This window comes from Archocentrus centrarchus, chromosome 7 (genome assembly GCF_007364275.1).
Source record: "Archocentrus centrarchus isolate MPI-CPG fArcCen1 chromosome 7, fArcCen1, whole genome shotgun sequence".
NCBI classification, from domain to species: Eukaryota; Metazoa; Chordata; class Actinopteri; order Cichliformes; family Cichlidae; genus Archocentrus; species Archocentrus centrarchus.
The window spans coordinates 27052303-27072404 of NC_044352.1; the positions used below are offsets into that span (position 1 = coordinate 27052303).

Here is a 20102-nt window from a genome sequence, read left to right on the forward strand (position 1 = left end):
GAAGTCGGGGAAATGGTTTTGAATGTTGTGCTGATCATGAGGTTTTCATTGTGTGCTTTTATATATTATGGGACCTGGAGTCAGTGCTGATCCCAAAAGCTGTTGTGAATCTCAGTGCAGCATCGTTCTTTAGTCGTGTTAATTTCTTATCTGTCTCAGACCAGCCTTGGCTGTGATGTCACCATTACGGTGGACCCTACGGTACTGTGCAAAAGTCTAGAGCCACCCCACATTTCTTCATATTTTGCTTCCAAGGAGTCAGACTTTCATGTAACCTTTTAATGTAGTCTTGAGCAGTAGTTCTCCAGGCTTTCTGAAGCTCTTTCAAAGCTTTTCTTTCAAAATTGGCTGCTTTTCTTTCTTTCTTTCTTTTTTTTTTTTTTACCAACAAGTTGATTCTTAAAGACCTTTTAGCTAGAAACTGAACTAAAGAAGTGTCAGGCCTAAAAAAAAAAAAAAAAACTACAGCAGATGAACAGCATCTGAAAGTCATGTCCTTAAGAAACAGGATAAAATCCAGCAAAGACCTGACACAAGACCTGAGAGATGCATCTGGCCCTTCAGTTGATCCATCTTTGCTGAATCCCCATCAGAAATGGTCTCAGTGGATGGGTGGCTGTCAAGAAGCCATTTCTAAGGAAGGGAAATGGGGAAAAGGCTGAGGTATGCCAAATTACACAAGAACTGGACTGAAAATCAGTGGCAACAGGTCTGATGGAGTGAGGAATCCAAATTTGTAATTTTTGGTTCAAATTGTTAGCAATAGGAGGAGGTCAGGAGAGAGGTACAAGATGTCTACAGCACCCGTAAAACACGATGGAGCCTGTGTCATGGTTTGGGGCTGCGTTTCCGTCAGTAGTGTTGGGGATCTTGTCAAAATTGATGGAATCATGAGTGCAGAAAAGTACTGTCAGATTTTGATTTAACGTACAATACCATCCGGAAAGTGTTGGATTGGCAACAGCTTAATTTTTTTATTTTATTTTATTTTTTGCAAGACATTGATCCCAAACACACTGCCAATGCAGTAAAAGTATACCTGGATAAACAAAACAAAACAAAAAAACCACAGAAACACTGTCAGTCATGGATTGGCCCCCCCCAGACCTCAGACCTCAACATTTTTGAAGCAGTGTGGGATCATCTTGACAGAGAACAGAACAAAAGGCGCAGCCAACATCCAAAGACGAGCTTTGAATGTTCTTCAAGAAGCCTGGAGAACTGTTCCTGAAGACTGCTTAAAGAAATGTCAAGAAAGCTGCCTCAGAGAGTTCAGGCTGTGCTGAAGAATAAAGGTGGTCATAGCAAATATTGACTTTCAAGCTTCTTAGAATTGTACAAACTCTGTCTTTGCCTTATATACTATAAGTACGTTTGCACGTATTTCAATAAATTGCCTCATCCGTTTCCCATTTTCCCAACAATATATCAATAAATGAGGGGTAGCTCAAGACTTTTGCACAGTACTGTAAAAAACAAGTGCAGAAAGGTTTTTGCTCATTTAAATTTTGCTATCCACCAGGCCAAAACTTCCATTTCACAGCATTTCTTGATCACTTATCCCTTTCACCAGTTGAGCAACTAGATTGGTTACAATGATGTGCACCTGATACAGCTGTAGTGTAGCAAGGCGGTCAACCATGATACTCCTCATAGATCTTGTGCTGGAAAAGTGTAGAGATGGAGACAATGGAGCATAATGGTAAGGAAATTCTGCATTTTTGATACTCCCCATGCTTTTAAATCAGCAGAAGTACTTGTGTTTAGTTTCAGTGCACAGATATTCTTGTTTATGCTAAAAATGTAAGTCTTCTTATTTCTAAGTAACTTCCCTAGCTGTTAAAGTGTTGTGTAGTAAAATAGTCTAAGATTGGGCTTTTTGAACAGTGAGAATTACTGCCCCATGAAAGTTCTTGCTGGATAGAAATCGCATTACTGTCACCTCATTCCTCAGAGGGATTGCACATAATTGGGCTATTTCTCCAGTAATTGCTGCAGTTCTCTTTCCCTGATAGCTCAGCGTTTGCCTGTCCTTCACTTGTGTTTTTTTTTTTTTTTTCTTTTCTTTGTCCTTATAACATATCAAACCTCTGTTTAAAAAAAGCTTGAGCCACATTACACATCTCCCAGGCATTTGGGCTGCATTTACTGCCTATTTACTACCTCTGTTTTTTTTTTTTTTTCCCCTCCCTTAAACCCATCACTCAGGTGATAGAAAAGAATACATTTTCTCCTTTGAATTTCTCAACCAGCTCAAATTTTTGTTCTTCTTTTTTTTTTTTGTTTTTTTCAACCAGCTTCAGGGTTTCGCTTGCTGCATACTCTTCATACATCTTTAATGTTCCAAAATTCCCTTTTCTTTTAAGTACAGTGCTTAAAAAATTTATTAGACCACCTCTCATAAAAACACAAATACTTTACAAAATCTGCCAAAAAAACCTTAAAATTATATTGTTATTTATTAGTCAAATAACAATATAATATACAAAATGAATTCATATTTTTATATCCAAATTTGAGCCAGCAGCCTGGACTAATCAAACATAACATTCAACCAATAAAACTAACTTCTCTCTTTAGGAATGCAAGTAAATAACTGCAATTTGGTATCTTAATTAAAAATAATGTGTTTTACTACTTTTTCTGCTTTTTTTTTTTGGAAAAAAAAATAAATGGATATCAATAATTATGTTTTAGCATTAAGAATATTATTTTGATTAAAGAGCCTGTGCATACTGATGGATTAACCATTACAGAAACATAAAAAAATATTATGGTAAATCCCAATGCTGTCAATTTAGGGCAGCTATAGAGCTCATCTTGGAAGCATAAATATGTCTGGCACAACAGTGCATTCCGATCGCAAAATCTGCCAGACATGACAGGCTTAAAAAAAAAAAAATTGCCATTTTGTTTCACTTAATTGATCAGTCAGAATGTTTTATTTCGTCTTAGAGGTGGCTATTTTGTTTTAATCAATCAGTTGGGCTGATATACACTATAGTGCCAAAGGTATTTGCTCGTCTGCCTTACACACATATGAACTTGGGTGGCATCCCAGTCTTAATCCATAGGGTTTAATATGATGTCGGCCCACCCTTTCCAGCTACAGCTTCAACTCTTCTGGGAAGGCTTTCCACAAGGTTTAGGAGTGTTTATGGGAATTTTTGACCATTCTTCCAGAAGTGCATTTGTGAGGTCTGACACTGATGCTGGATGAGAAGGCCTGGCTCACAGTCTCCGCACTAATTAATCCCAAAGGTGTTCTGTTGGGTTGAGTTCAGGACTCTGCAGGCCAGTCAAGTTCTTCCACACCAAACTTGCTCATCCATGTCTTTATGGACCTTGCTTCATGTACTGGTGTGCAGTCATGTTGGAACAGGAAAGGGCCATCCCCAAATTGTTCCCACAAAGTTGGAAGCATGAAATTGTTCAAAATGTCTTGGTATGCTGAAGCATTAAGAGTTCACTGGAACTAAGGTGCTGAGCCCAACTCCTGAAAAACAACTCCACACCATAATCCCCCCTCCACCAAACTTTACACTTGGCACAATGCATTCAGACAAGTACCGTTCTCCTGGCAACTGCCAAACCCAGACTCGTCTATCGGATTGCTAGATGGAGAAGTGTGATTCATCACTCTAGAGAACACATCTCCACTGCTCTGGAGTCCAGTGGCGGGGTGCTTTACACCACTGCATCCAATGCTTTGCATTGTGCTTTTTGATGTAAGGCTTGGATGCAGCTGCTTGGCCATGGAAACCCATTCCATGAAGCTCTCTACACACTGTTCTTGAGCTAATCTGAAGGGCACGAGGTTTGGAGGGCTGTGGTGATTGACTCTGCAGAAAGTTGGTGACCTCTGCGAACAATGCTCCTCAGCATCCACTGACCCCACTCTGTGATTTTTACATAGCCTACCATTTTGTGGCTGAGTTGTCGTTCCCAATCACTTCCACTTTGTTATAATATCACTAACAGCTGACTGTGGAAAATTTAGTAGTGAGGAAATTTCATGACTGGACTTGTTGCACAGGTGGCATCCCATCACAGTACCACACCGGAATTCACTGAGCTCCTGAGAGTGACCCATTCTTTAACAAATGTTTTTAGAAGCAGTCTGCATGCTTAGGTGCTTGGTTTGATACACCTGTGACATGAAAGTGATTAGAAAACCTGAATTCAATGATTTGGATGAGTGAGTGAATACTTTTGGCAATATAGTGTATCTGTCCTGTTGATAGACTTTGGACCTCTTTCAACCTCATGTTGAAAGTGTTTTTTTTTGTCTGTCACACACATGCATAACAGTCTACCAGCCCAGCAATGATCAGTGACATTACTGGCCAAAAGGAAGCCTGAAGCTTCTAACACTGTCATTTTCTCTGCCTCTCTATCATCCGCACCACCATCACCCTCTCCTATGCTGGTGACAGTCATAGAATTTCACACCAAGAGGATTTGTGATGCTGATACCCGCTGGTTCTGTGCCTGTAAAATGACGTGCTGCATTTCTCTTGCTTTTGCGCTGTCTTTCTCCCACTCCCTCTCTTCCCTCCACCTCAAGGCGTTGGCTATGCTGCCAAAACTAGTATCAAAGCGCTACAGCTAAGAATCTCCCTGAGTGCATGTGCTTGCTTAGCTTTATAAATCTTCATGAGCTGAGTTGTATGACTTTGAGTTCAAGTGAGAAAGTCCAAGGGTGAAGGCACATGGTAAACAGCAGATGTAGCTGCACAGCTAGAGTTTACAGTTCTGTGTATACATGTAGTTATTTACTTCATGGCCTAATTATGAATGAATGTATTTTTTATTTCATTTAATTTTATGTTAGCTGTACTAATGGCTTTTGGTCAGCTACCTGCGGGCACATGCATTACATGTGAATAACAAAGGCATGCAGACATGTGGAAATGGCTGGTTAGCTAAATCCCAGGTAGCTTACACTTTTGCTCCCAGGCTCCTAGCCAGCGTATAGGCTAAATAGAAATGCCCTGTTTGCTTTTCTTTTGGGAATCCTCCAAGGGTTGAACAACAGGTCCATGTCAATTATACTCCAGTTGCTCTGCACCTCTCTTTGCAAAACCAGTGCTCATTTGCAGCCTTTTTCTTTTCTGCATTTCCCATGAATCTCCCCCTCAGTGCTTGCCTCAGTCGAACAATTGAATGACCACCTCAACGGGGCAGGATGAATTAGCTTCATCTTTTGTGCTTTGGTCACTAGTGCCTATTCAGCTGGTTTAAAAACAAACTTATCCCATAATATAAGAAATTCAGATTGCTTGTTCTATCTTGTCTTCTATAGCTTTAAATCTCACATCATTGGTCTCTCATGCTTTCATTTGCCTCTTCTCTGTCACCCAAAAAAGAGTCTCAGAAAACCTCCCCAGAAGCTGCAGACAAGCTTGTTGTTAGCAGTGACAGTGACTTCTAGCCAGACGCCTCTGTGCTGATGATGTTTTAATGTCATCCCGTTGCTGTTCTTTCCTCTTTACTCAAGTTATGGGCATTGAATATTTACCCCTGTGAGAATCGATTACTGCTCTGTTGATGGTTGCCGCGGAGTATAACCTCTCATTAGAGCCGACATATGCTGTGCCTGGCTTTGCTGCCGATGCAAGCTGTTTTTTCAATGACATCTCCCAGTGCTCCCATGGCGTTGCAAGCAAGATCTTACAACTGCCTTGATGTGAAAGTTGTGGGGAAAGAACTGTTATTATGTTGGATGGGAAATGGTGCAAACTTAGAGATGTGTCAGTGTAATTGCTGTTTTGAATATAGTAACATGTAATATATATATATATATATATATATATATATATATATATATATATATATATATATATATATATATATATATATATATATATATATATATATATATATATATATATATATATATATATTTAAATAATATAAATAAAATGTTCCGCATACTGTCATCCTTCCAAGTTCTGTTGGTATCTGCCATTGTTACCTTTTTAAGGAGCAAAGTGCTACATCAATAGCCTTCTGGGATTAATAAAGTCTTTTTGGTGGAGGGAAAAGGGAAAAACAAGGTGTCAATTGGCCCAACCTAATGAAGACTGCTGAGTTTAACTTATTTAATATATAAGTTAATGAAGGTTGAGTCACAGTCAGCACCAAATGGAAACCATACCGAGGAAGTTGTCCATTTGGGTGCATTTTCAGTGTATACAGCAGTGTGCATATCACAACTAAAAAACCTACAAGGTTTATCATTGGAAACTGTAATCTAACTTGTCTGGATTAAGTGTGAATGTGTTAGAATTGGCACATTTGAATTTGTTTTGTCTGTTATTAGTGTTAAAATGGCTATGGTAGTAGCAGTGAGACCCAAACCAAATTGGTCAAACCTCAGCCTGGCACAGTGCCGGGCGATCCAGCGTTGGCTTCGACCTCTATAGCGCTTTAACCTGCAGTTGTGGATGGCACGGTGAACTGTGTTCACAGACAGTGATTTCAAGAGGTGTTCACGAGCAGTGAGCAGACATAATCATGTCTGTTTTGCAGTGCCTTCTGAGGACCTGAAGATTGGGATCATCCAATTCGGATTTTTTAGCCTTGTCCCTTGCGCACAGAAATTTCTCCAGATTCCCTGGATTTTTTGATATTATGTAAAGTAGATAATGAGATATGTAAAGTCTTCACAATTTTATGTTGAGGAAAAATTATTTTGAAATTATTCCTCAATTTGTAGATGCAGTTTTTTGCAGATTGGTGGACCTCTGCCCATCTTTACTTCTGAGAAACTTTGCCTCTGTAAGATGCCCTTTTTATACCCAATCATGTTGCTATATGGTTGCCAATTAACCAAATTAGTTGCAAAATGTTCCTTGACCTGTATTTTTTTTTAATACCACTTAGTTTTCCAAATTTTTGTTGCAGCCAGCAACAATGTCTTTTTTGATCCATGTTGTTGCTATCAAATTCAAAAAGAGCTAATATCTGTCTGAACTGTGGGAGGAAGCTGGAGCATCTGGAGAAAACTCCTACAGACACAGGGAGAACATGCAAATGCCACACAGAGAGACCCCAGCCTGGATTCAAACCCAGGACTTTCTTTTTATGAGACAGCAGTACTGACCATCACACCCACCATGCCACCCCATTGTATGAGCAATAATTTTTATATCATTTATGGCAAACCCATCTACTGTAAACAAATAATAGAAGCAGGATCTAAACAACACAGGTGAGCAAAGAACTCCCTGGCTGTGAATTTGTACTGGCAAATGACCTAAATAAGGCAGTAGCAGTCAGAACACTTGTTACTATTTTATCTTTAGTTGAGCTTGTCTGTTTCAAAATGTTCCATCAGTCATGGCTGTTCTTTTTAGCTCTGACTACATTTCTTCTGTAAATCTGAATAATTGCAAATTGAATATGAGAGGTATTTGCTCTGTGGGGACATGGAGTTTTCTTTTTTCTTTTTGTGCCAGAGACTGGACCAAAATCAATTTGGAATTGTATCAAAGCTTTGGAGCAGACGAAAAAGGAATTCAAACTTGAATTGGAAATTCATCATGAACAATGTCCACATTTGGATCGCTTTGAGACTTTGACCAGAATGCACATTCTACAGTATGACGGTGGGAGGGAACTTGGGTGAACATAATAGAATATGCCCCCCCCCCCCCCCCCCCTCCTTCTCAGTGTCTTGTTATACAACTTGGGGTAGGTTCATTGGAAGTTCATTCAAAAATGAGACTTTGATTTGGGAGTTAATGTTGGAAATAAATAAACTGAGTGAAAGTTTTCAGTCCATGAATACTGAATGACGTGCATCTTGGGATGCAGGATATTTTTACTTTCTCAGCTCAGGCAGTGTTTGCTGTTGTTTGCAAACAGAGTAAATGCTCAATGAGGAAATGTGCGCTATCATCAGGATTTAGATTAGAACAGATTGATTCTATTAAAATTTCACAAAGGTTTCTCTAAAATTTTGCATTAGAAAGTTGTTGATCAAAGTGATTTCCTCAAAAATTCTGAGCCTCGATGTTCAGGCTTTGAACAAAAAGAAATGCTTCATTGTTTATTTCTTCCTGTAGACCATTTTCATTTTAGCAGAGACACCAGTTTGTGAACCAGCTTCCTTGTTGACAAGGCAAAGACTAGTGAGTAAAGAAACAAGCAGACAAATAACTAAACCAAACCACCGATAGACGAGTATCTTTACCTCCCATGTTTTGCATTTGTATTCACCAGTGTTTGTATTTGGAAAAGAAGTAATTTAAACTCACCGTGCATAGAGATAAAAGTGATGTGGCCGAAATAGGAATGCCTCAGAGGCTTTGAATTTGAATAAATGGCTCTGTGGTGGCTGATAGCTGGGTCTAAAGATGAACAATGTCTGCCTCAGTAGGCTGGGAGAAATTGGTTCTATATTTCATGATAGCTCATGTCTACTTATGCCATTTTTTTCCCCCTTCTTTTGATGCCGTCATGTTCTTTTTTTATGGTTTTGAAAAACAACAGGCTTTATTGTGCTCAGGGACCAATGGATCAGAGAGAATTTGTGGGCCTCTTTATCTTATTCAGGCCTTTGTGCATGTAAATTAGCATGGCTCTGCTGTAGGTAGGCTGTTTCCTATTTGAATGGCACCTCAGAGTCTGTAAACACCTACCTGGCATGGACTACAAAAAGAGTCCCAAAAGGTTTGACTGTCCCTTCCGAACCTGTTTATTTATTTATTTATTTTTTAAAAAAGCAGGGTCAACCTCCCCTGCATAATCTTAAAGAGTCTCTTTATCAGTGGACATTCCCTCCTCTTGAATACGAGATTTGCCAACCAGGTATACTGGCCAGGATGTCTGGCTCATTCTTTGGGACCTGCAATATGGAGATATGCGGTCACTCCAAGCATGTTTGTGTCAGTGCATCAAAAGCAGGTTAAGAGTTGGATTAAAATGAATAACAAAGAATAACATCTAAGAATGTGTATCCTTCATGATCAGAATGAAAGAAAGCAATCTGTCACAATTACAAGGAGATTAAAAAAAGAAAGAAAATCAAAGAAATATGTTTGTGAACTTAGAACAACCTGGACTGCTGTTATTGTCTTTCTGTCAATATTATTCAAGGAGGAAGTTTGCTGATGTATTTATTCTGTGTACCATGTGCAAGGCTTGTTTATGCCTTTGGACATTATGGACAATATGAGGACATTTTCAGTAACTTGTTTAATTTTGGCATGTTTCTGTCATGGTAGCTTGAGACTGTTGATGTACTAAGATGAGAGACTTTGAAAGGGCTGTGATATTTACGATTTTCTTTAGTTTTTACTGTGTCTGAAGAGAGAGGGGAAATAAGAGGACATCGGTATGATGCGTGGCCACGCTTTGTTGGACCCGTGTAGTTACAGTATAAAGCAGTAGCGACCAACATAATGGTGGTGCTATCTTTTATATACAGTCTGTTGATACAGCCCCAGCTTCATTCTGACTTAGAGGTGCTGGATTGATATCCGATATATTTTTTTTCACTCATTGTGTATGTTTTTCCAGGTACTGTACGTCCACACGTCTTTGACATTGCCCAGCACACTGGTGGTTCTGGAGCTGGTGTCGTTGTCACCCAGACCAGACGGCTCTCATCAGGCTCTGGGGCGTGGCTTCACTGTCCTGGAGCTTTTCACCAACAGGCCAGAGGCCTCAGCTGCTGATGGGGAGAGAAGGTGATTAGCCTATTCTTAATTATCCCACCCAGGGATTAATGAACTTTCTCATGGGGAGATTATTAAAGAGCAGGTATATTTATAGTGAAAGAGTTTCAGCTTGAATATTATCCAGGGACTTGGTGTTCAGCTAGTTTGGTCTTTCAAAACAGTTTTTAGATCGTTATTTATCGTTATCATTATAACATATACTGTAGTACATACAGCGTTTTACTCACTGCTGCTGTTGTGTGTTAGGTGTTTAAACCATCTAGGATTTACTATGTTGGTAAGTATTAGAATTGTATGTAGCCAGTGTGTTTTTATTATGTGGAAATCTATAGTAGTTTTCTTTTCATGTTAAGTCCTGGGTTTTTGTGTTACTTTATATCCCAGGCTGAATCTACACCACGGATCACCAAGGGCCCTGCTCCACCCTCTGCTGAAGGACACTGTTGACTGTAAGAATACTTTCTTTATACTATGTTTGCAAGTATTTATCAGGTGTATTCACTTTAGCAGCATTTACTTCCAGGCCAGCGAGACTACCTTCTTTTTTGATGTGAAAACACTGACAACCACTTAATTTTTAGCTACACACAAAGAAACCGCTGCCAAACAAATATTCTAAGCTGAACTTTGCCACATTACAAAAAGTTGAGCTGTTCAAAAGTGCAATATACCAGTGATTCATTTGCTGCTCATACTGTCTGAAGGGATTATGTCATCAGGTGTAACCTCTGAAAAGTTTAATCCATTTTAGTGGCAGTGACCAGTTCTGTCAGTTTGTAGAGAGTCAATTTGCATACATCTAACTCACAAAACTAAATGTTCTGTACTATAAAGTATCAACTACAGGATCCAGGGAAGCAAAATAAAATAGTTGCAATAGTTATTTAGGTCAGCTAAAGTGACACCATCGTACTAAAACCAGACTGATGACTGAAGAAATCTTTGGTGGGGGAAATCAAACAGTTGCATGTAGTAGGTGCTAGAATAAAAAGTTACAGCTGATAAACAGTATAATAGAAAATGACAACCAAATGCGAAAGAGATAAGAGATATAGTAATTATAGTGAGATGATGGGACATCAGCAGGCATTGTGTGGGCCTTCTGCCATGTGAAATGACACAAAGATGTGTCATTTGTCTTTGTCATTTGTATTTGAACCTTTTTTTTTTTTGCCTTTTTACCAGGTAGTGTTGCATAAAGATAGAACTTTGGTCAACTGACATGAAAGAGGGTGTCAAAGAGGGAAAAGGCAGTGACAGATAGCCACACGTCATACTGTAATAAAGTAACAATTTTTTTTTATGGTCTCTCAGAACTTGAATGTTGTTTAAAAATAGTGATCACGACACAAACTTTCAGAAATTCTTTCCAGACAGACATTCGTATCGTTCCACTTGGTCGATCACATCAAAGTGCCACAAATGTGTGTGTGTGTGTGTGCGCGCGTGTGTGTAATAAACAAAAAACAAGGACTAGAATGAGAACAGTTTACAGCAGAGGTAGTCTTGTTGCTATAATAATAATAATAATCATAATAATAATCATCATAATAATAATAATCAGAATAATAATCATAATCATAATAAATGATTAAAAAACTAAAGGTAAAAATAAAATGTGTTTTTAATGTCAGAAAAGGGTTGCTATAATTTTGATAGGTTAGATCTACCATAACATCAAGTAATCATATGAATCATTTCCAGGTACACTGCTCAAGTCGTCAGTCTTTTTATTAACATAACATCAAACATTATAGAATCCTCCTTCAAAGTCTTGAAGTGAGTCTGGGTCCATGGGTCACAGAAGGGTGCAGCTGAACCTTTTGTGAAAAAGAAGCACAAGCTCCAGGATTTCCTTCTGGTGAAGCCAGTTCTGGTAGGCTCTTAAAGTCCTATTTTAAGACACTCTTGCCAAGTTTTGATAATTTCCCCTGGGAGAAATATTTCCACTTCAAAACTGTTTTTTTTCTTTTATTTCATTACCGGTGAAAATGATAAATTAAATAAATGCCAGGTACATTACATCATTTTTATAACCCTTTCCTTTAAATTGACAAAGAGAAAATCTAACGCAGTCTGATTCCCAGATCCTTCTTAACCTCTCCAGAGTGGGCATTTCTGAGTATCAGTATGAAAGACTGTTTGTCAGTTTTGGAAACTTACACAGGCTGACAGAGGCATCCCCTGCCTGATGTCAGAGAGGTGTGGTGTGAGGAAGTTTCTGACACAATCTTACAAGCAGTTGTACAGACCCTAAATCCCACTTAAGTCACACATTTGAAGCAGACAACACCTTTGCCTTAAGACCTGGGTTGAAAAGAAAGTATTCCCCCCGGTAGTGCCTGTTCAGTGAGTTATTGACCATGAATCCTCCATGTTGTCTTTTAAGGCCAGTTTTAGTTTTTTGGGAGACAACCTGCAGGTTGTCCCTCCCTGCTGGAAGCTTACAGTTTGGCTATGCCGTCTACCTTAGATTGCGAGTTGTTTTGGGGAATTCTTGAGTTTCCTGCTAAAGTATCGGGCTGATCTAGAAATGTCTTTGACTTTAAGCCAAGGCTATGAATTACAAAACAGAAGTGCCTCACAGTATGAATAACACTGTGCCCAGTGAGAGCCAGAGTTCCTGTCTTGGCTATCATGTCACATGAATATTAGAAAACCTTCTCTCAAACGGACTCTTATGCTTGCTAAATTATTAAACGTGCCTGTTGTTTAGTGGAACGTTGCTTCTCGCTTTTAAGAGCCATGTTGCTGCCACTTTTGCTGTTGTTCTTTTACGGTCAAAACCCATTTTCTTAGCTTTTTATCACTTTTAGTTTCAGCTGTTGTGACAGAAACCCACAGTCTGTTGGGCAACATGAAATACTTTTAAATATTTGTATTTTTATTTGTATGTATGTATTTATTTATTTATTTTTAAAACAAACGTCTAAAAACTATTTGGAGCTGAACTGAATTATAGTGGCCATTTATGTCTGATGGTGTGGAAGAATTATAATGAGAAATCATTCCCTAGAGGATGTTACTTTTTACCCTTCATTCATTACCAATTCCACATTATGCAAGTTCCCTGACTTTGTTTTTGAAAATACTGTGGCTCTGGAGAAGAAGAATATCTTTTTTTTTGTGTGTGTGTCTGTGTGTGTCATGATGTGTTGCAAATGAGTCTGGGGTTAAAAGTTTAATTGGATAAAAGTGAAATGAATTTAATTTAAAAATGGCTGGATTTCCACACGTCTGCCGCATTAAAGCAATAGCAAGCATTAGACACCATCTAATGCTTGCTTGATAGCAAGCATTAGATGGTGTCTGGTGGAGTGTGTTTCCTTACAGTAATTATAAAAACTGGTGGCTTAAGGGGATCACACATTCTAGTCCAAAAATGGTCACAGACAGTAAAAGTACAGTGTTGGGTGCCAGTCCTGCGAAAAACTAAAATACACACTTAGTGGTTCCATTAGAAATAAGAGGGTAAGTAGCAGCCACGTGCTGTTCGTCAGATACATTTGATTAATTGATGTTCAGTAAGTGTGACCATCTATATAAAAGCAGAGGTTTTGGCAGTTTGCTGGTCTGGAGCAGAATGCTGCAATTTTCCCAGGAGTGGACGTCCCAAGAAAAAAAACAAAATAAGATCAGGCTTCACAGTACTCAGAGAAACTGCAAAAACTCTACTACATCTCTGCCTTAGTTAGCATGTTAAATATGAAAGTTTATGGCATCTGAGCGTACCACAAGACATCTAGAACAGTGTCTTTAGACAGACAAGACCAACATGGAGATGTTTGGCCATAATGCAGACCGCCATATTTGTCAATTGCAAAATACAGCATATCAGCACAACCACCTCATACCAACTCTCAAGCACGGTGGTGGAGGGGTGATGATTTTTTTTTTTTGGGCAGCCAGAGCACCTCGACACCTTAGAATCATTGAATCGACCATGAACTCTTCCTTATATCAAAGTATTCCAGAGTCAATTGTGAGGCCATCTGTTTGATATCTTATGTTTACCTGAATTGGACCATGCAATAGGACAGTGATCCCAGTCACAGCAGCAAATCTACAAAAGAATGACTGAAAAATAAAATACAATAATTTCCTTTGCTTCTAGCTAAAACTTGTAAAAAAAAAAAAAAAAAAAAATAAGATAATGTTAACTGGTAGGCTTTTTTTTTTCTAAATTAATATTTATTTCTTGTCTTTTGATCTATTAAACCTTGAACTGCTTTTAGTTATATTTTTGGGATTGTCTGTGTAAATATTGCATGAACTTGCCTTGTTTTAAAAAAATCAAGAAAACCTTGGCCCATCATTTATACAACAGAGCTTATTTTCTGTTCCGAGGTCACCAGCATTGTCCACTGTTTGCAGAGCAAAATGTGGCTTTTGTCAACACAATCCACAGAGAATTGTTTGGCTTTATATTGTGATTTATCAAAATGGATCAAAAACATTTATTTTATTTTTTGCATAGAAAATGCATTCATGGGGTTCCTCTGAGTAAAAATAAGAGAGATCAGTGGGAGGAGTGAGTGAAGAGTGTGTCTGAAAATAGACGCAATCGATCTCAAATGTCAGCAAATTCAGGTTGGCAGTGTGAATTTTATCATGTACTTCTGGACAGGAGGAAAATAAATAATAGATGGGGCATGAGATGTGACAGATGTTTACAGCCACATTCAAATGACATGTTACATCCCAAAGTGGTTTTACTTGACCAAGACACATCTGTTACATTGAGTTAATCCAAGAACAGCCGTTTCTTTAATATAACTTATGAGATCAGGTGGCACAAAGGATGGGGGAAATGCATTCACAGTTGACAGGGCTCACTGACTTTCACTGAAATGGGACTACTGTGAATTGTTGTCACAATATTAATTTTTATGTTTGTAAGACCATACCACATGTACCGTATTTTTCGGACTATACGTCGCTCCGGAGTATAGGTCGCACCAGCCAAAAAATGCATAATAAAGAAGAAAAAAACATATATAGGTCGCACTGGACTATAAGTCGCACTTTTTTTTTTTGGGGGGGGGGGGGGGGGGGGGTGATAGAATCCGAGACCCAGAGCAGAAATTCCATCTTGAACGGCAATTTAAAATAATAATGGATTAAAGAACAGGATGAACACGGTTACGCCTACATTATGCTAACGTAGCACATTCAGCTACATGACGCACAACGAACACGTGTTCGGTATTGTAACGTTGTAAACACACTTCCAAAGTCGGCGATATTCACAACAAAGGTCGTCTTTATTAACAGAAAAACAGCTGCTGTAGGCCACAGCCACGCCAACCACAACTACAACAGCGGAACAGCAACACACACACAGGCAAGCTCTCGGTCTTTTTCTCTCTCTCCATGCTGCCTTCACGAACCTCCCGAACAGTCCGAAATCCCACAACATCAACACGCTCTCTAACTAAGAGAATCGCTACAGTATGTTAACGTAACATTAAGTTATTCAGATAACCATAGCATAAAGAACATACTAACAAGTTAACCAAACCATCAATCCATTGAATTCTTCATCCTCGGTGTCACTTCTAAACAATTCTGTACACTCCGTAGACGAAGCGCCGCTTCCTCTTCTGTGTCGCGTTAGTCAGACTCGTCGTCAGCTGCAGTTCCAATTATTCCAGCCTTTCTGAATCCCAACAGGATGGTTTGGTTGTCACTGAAGCCCATGTTTTCTTGATCCATCCAATGACTTCCAGGAAAGTTGGGTGGCGCATTCTCCCAGTTGCCGTTAAGCTGTGCTCTCCATCCATCATCCACTGCGCCCACAGGTTACGCAAGACTGCCTTAAAGCTGCAGCTCACGGAGATGTCAAGTGGCTGGAGTATTTTGGTTCATGTGTTATAAATGTCACATATACGTCGCTCCGGAGTATAGGTCGCACCCCCAGCCAAACTATGAAAAAAAGTGCGACTTATACTCCGGAAAATACGGTAATTTTTACTGCAGGAAAACTGTAAGTTGGCATTTTCATAGAGAAATTATCCAGTTAACGGCAGTTCCCTGGGTGAAAATTCCTTCTCAAGCACCATGATCGCTCAGTGGTAGAACGAGCAACCACATGGCAAAAACTGGCAGCGCAGGTTCAAGTCCCGGCCTGTGCTCTTTGCCGCATGTCTTCCCCCATCTCTTCTACTGCTTTCCTGTCATAAACTACATTGTCAATAAAGCCGCTGTGGTCAAAAAAGAAAGAAAACCAATTCTTGAGGTCAGAGGTCAGTGCTTAAGCTTCAAACTGATAGGAAGGCAACAGTAACTCAAATAACCACTCATTATAACCAAGGTATGTAGAAGAGCATCTCTGAATGCACAACACATGGAACCTTGATGCAGGTGAGCTACAGTAACTGTGTGGTGCTGTCAGGTTGATATGAATCAAAATCTCAGAGGAAGGTTTTCACCTTGTTGAATCTGTGCCACAAAGAATCAAAGCAGTTCTGAAGGCAAAGGGATCCAATGGAGTACTGGGTTGGACACACTAATAAAGTGGCTGGTGAATGTGTATATGTGTGTGTTTGTGGTGTGTCTAGGGCAGTGGTTCTCAAATCCAGGCCTTGTGGCCCAGTGTCCTGCAGGTTTTAGATGTGTCCCTGATCCAACACACCTGAATCAAATGGCTGAATTACCTCCTCAGTATGCAGTCAAGTTCTCCAGAGTCCTGCTAATGGCTTATATATTTGACTCAGGTGTGTTGAAGCAGAGACGCATCTAAAACCTGGGCTACAAGGCCTGGATTTGAGAACCACAGGTCTAGGGAGATCCATTTGAATGCCAGAACAGGAGCAGAGCATGGTACTGCCACAGGTTGAGTAAAATATGCACAGTTCCAATTGTGCGTCCATGACTTCAGAGGACCTTACCTTGACCTACATTAATTTTCCTGGAAAATTATTCTAGCCTTAACTAGTACTTGCCTAATCTTAGCCTAAATGTAACCTTTTAAAAAAGGTTAAACTTAAAATGTTTGCATATGGGAACTTGCTTTTTTGTCTGTATAAGAAAGAAACATTTTCATAGTGTGACTGTGTATAGTGATTTAGGTCCCCACAATGTGAGTGCTATCCAGGCCAGCCAAGCACCCATACACACTCCCCTCTGTGGGATTAGGATAATTAAATAATTCACAGAACAAGGTATGCAAGAAGGCAGAAAAAGTTTGCCTTGTTGAATACTGACTTCATGAAAATGCAGGAGTGATGCAGTTATGGACGGCCTAAATGAGATTGCACAGTTTTAGCATAGGTTGACCGGAGCACTTGGAAACACACCGTAATGAATAAGTTAACACCAACCTGGAACCCTTTGCCTCTGGAAAAGGTAAAGGTAAACTGACTGTGCCATGGTTTTCTACAGACCTTCTGACATGCTGCAGCAATGCATCAACTTTCAGCCTCTGGGAAAAGGCCAAAAAATAAATTTGGCCAGTGGAGGCTCCAAACTGGTATAGACTGGAGTTAAAATGCCCATATTTTACAGCAGAAATAAACATTTTTAAAGCCTGGTATAAAAATGGCTTTGGTCTCTGTAGCCAATTCTGGTCAGTGAACTTGTGCTTTTAACCATGTCTGTAGGAGTCTTTTTATTATAACTGACAGATAATTTGACTTGCTGTGTGGTTACTTTAATAGATCATATAAAAAGTCTGTGCTCAAGTTTTAGGGAGTGAAAATCTTATATTTTAACTGTGTTACTTACAGTAGTAGTACTTAAGCAGGTCTGTCTATACAGTCTATAGATGCATCTTGCTAACCAGGCCTACTAGCATTGCCTGATAACTAAATGTGCTACTGTCTGCTCTAAGTTGTGACTTTTGGCTCCAAAAAACAATAATGGTGATGGTCATACTTAAGCTAAAATTCAGGCTTCAAAATTGGTTCTCGCAAACCAATATCTGATGCTGTGCCCATCTTTTGAATACAGTCTGTGGACATTGCAAGCTTAGAACTGGGTTATTTAAATGTAAAAAGTGTACAGTATTCAGTGATAAAATGAAGGGGGGAAAAATCATTATTCTGAAATGCTGAAAGTCACTGCAGAGTCATTTGAAATGTATGTGCAGTATTTCAGATTGGTGGGTAAATGGGTATCTTTGGGTGTTTTTTTTTTTCTTTTTTGAAGTGTATGTGAAATATCTCGACATTTAGATTTGTTTTAGTAGACCACATGCACTTAAATCAATCATTACTAATTTCAGGCATAGACTCAATGAACTTTATAGCAGAAGTCCAGTGGCGCAAAGATGCATATGAAGTGAAAGATTAACAGGAAAAAATAATTTTCACATCAGCCCAAGCCATTTTGGCTTGAATCACAAAACAATGCAACTTAATTTTTCACAGCACCACCTTTTTCTTCTTTTTTTAAAATTTTTTTTATTGTCATATTATTCAAATGAACATCAGGGTAAATTATCTGATAAATAAGGATAGATTTTTAGAAAAAAAAGAGTAGTGCAGCTTAAAAGAAAGGAAAAACAAAAGCTTTTAATGACTGAAAAGATGATCCTTAGATAAAGGCACAAACTTATCTTCATGCAGAAGATAGTGAGTTTGCTTCATTGTTTTAACACAACTAGTCTACAAAACACAATTTGTATCAAAGGCACACAGCAGTCTTTCTCTACTGAGTTTCATTATAAAAGAATTGGAGACAGGTTAAGACAGGAAAAAAGGGTGGTAGCAAGGAGTCAAAAACCCTCCATTTTCCAGTGCTCGAGTCAGGGTCAAGAGGCAGGAAATGGGAAAAGGACAGAAAATGAAGGGAAGGAAGTTGCCGTGGGGCTTTGAAAGTCTTAAATGATAAAAGCACGAAGGGAGGCAGTATGCTCATTGGCCTGATCTAAGCTTCTCTCAACCAACTGGGAGAAAAGGCGAAGACACAGAGAGAAGAAAAACTGAAATGGGAAGGATTGAGGGCTGCTCTGGGGACCTCTTAATGTGATGAGAGGACACACAGATGGTACATTGTGTTCACATTAGCATATCCTTATTTGAAGCCATGATGCATTAATTTATTGTGTATGTCTGAGTGTAAGGGGATTGAAAGGTTGTGTCATGACAGATTTTTGTCAATTACACTCTTAAAAAACAAAAAACAAAAACCCCTTCCGCGGCACAGATAAAGAGGTTTGCTAGTGCCTTCAACAGGGTTATCCCTGAATATCCCACATAAGTGTTTGCTTTCGCTGTTGCGGTGTTTCACTTTTTAGGTGAATATGAAACTCCAGCAAACATTGAAATTAAAAAGTGTTTTCAATCAGATGTGACTCTTTGACCCGTGCCTGTGACACTGGGTTAAACTCATCATCATGGGTGAGGTTTTTCATGCTGTTGTTAATAAATACATTGCACACATTGTGTTTTACTAATTTATTAAACACAGTACTGGTTCCAGTACACCCACTTCTTGAAAGCTTTTTTTAAAAAATCTTTATTCACCTGAATATAGCACAATAAGACCTGATTTGTAGACACAAACAGCTGCACTTATTTATCAGTCAGTAACGAGAATTTTAAAAACAAGCAGAAGAAGTTTGATGGATGGAAAATGACTAAGGTTGAGGCTGATGTTGCTTACAGTCTGTCAGTCTTAATACCTCAACTGGTTCTGAAAAACACTAACCTACTCTAACAGCCTTAATTAGATATTTAATACAGTGACTTAGATAAACCTCAAATAATGACTATAAAACTGAATTTAGCAAACATATGTTGGGTTAAACTAACAAACACCTCTGTATATGCTTGACTTTCTCCAACGCCTAAGCTCTCATCTTTATTACTTCTACACAACCTTCTCCTAAAACCCTTACCTCTGTTTGATGCTGAGCCATTTTTTTGTTATCCCCCCCCCCCCCCCCCCCCCCCCCCCCCCCCCCCCCCCCCCCCCGTCTCCAGTTCCTTGGTTTCACATCTCTTGCCAAGTTGCTGCTCAACTGACTCTGCGGTACCACACTCTGCTGTAAGGAAATTTTGGGGTAGTTTACTAATCTATGCACAGCATCTGACTGAAACCCAAGCTTGATGCATAATGAATAACAAGAAATAAAAGATGAAAAAGTTGCAGACACCTGGGCACCATCTGTGTCAAGAAAGTTCTATGTTTCATTTCCCTCTTCCTTTCTCTGCCCATCCTACTTTTTTCCCTGTGTGTTCACTGCAAGAAACACCTTTTCAGTGAAAGCTGCTGTTGCCACTATAAATGTCTGTAGAACAGTTGACACAGTGCTGCAATCTTAGAATTTTCCCCAAACCCCTTTCCTCTTTTTTTTACTTTATTTTTTTGTTGGCTTTTGACATAAGCACTTTTTTTGTACTGTTAGAGAGAGTTAAAGGGTTTGTCTAGGATGAGTCATGAACAGGGAGGGGAGGGGAACACAGTGAT

At 39.2% G+C, this 20102-nt stretch overlaps 1 protein-coding gene across 1 annotated transcript in view; it reads left to right on the forward strand.

The window, feature by feature from the left end:
* Positions 1-20102, forward strand: part of nphp4 (nephronophthisis 4) — a 171704-nt gene that overhangs the window by 16166 nt on the left and 135436 nt on the right. Inside the window, exons 3-4 of the mRNA XM_030733604.1 lie at positions 9529-9698; positions 10074-10138. Coding sequence (XP_030589464.1) covers positions 9529-9698; positions 10074-10138 — 235 coding nt within the window. The remainder of the gene's footprint in view (positions 1-9528; positions 9699-10073; positions 10139-20102) is intronic.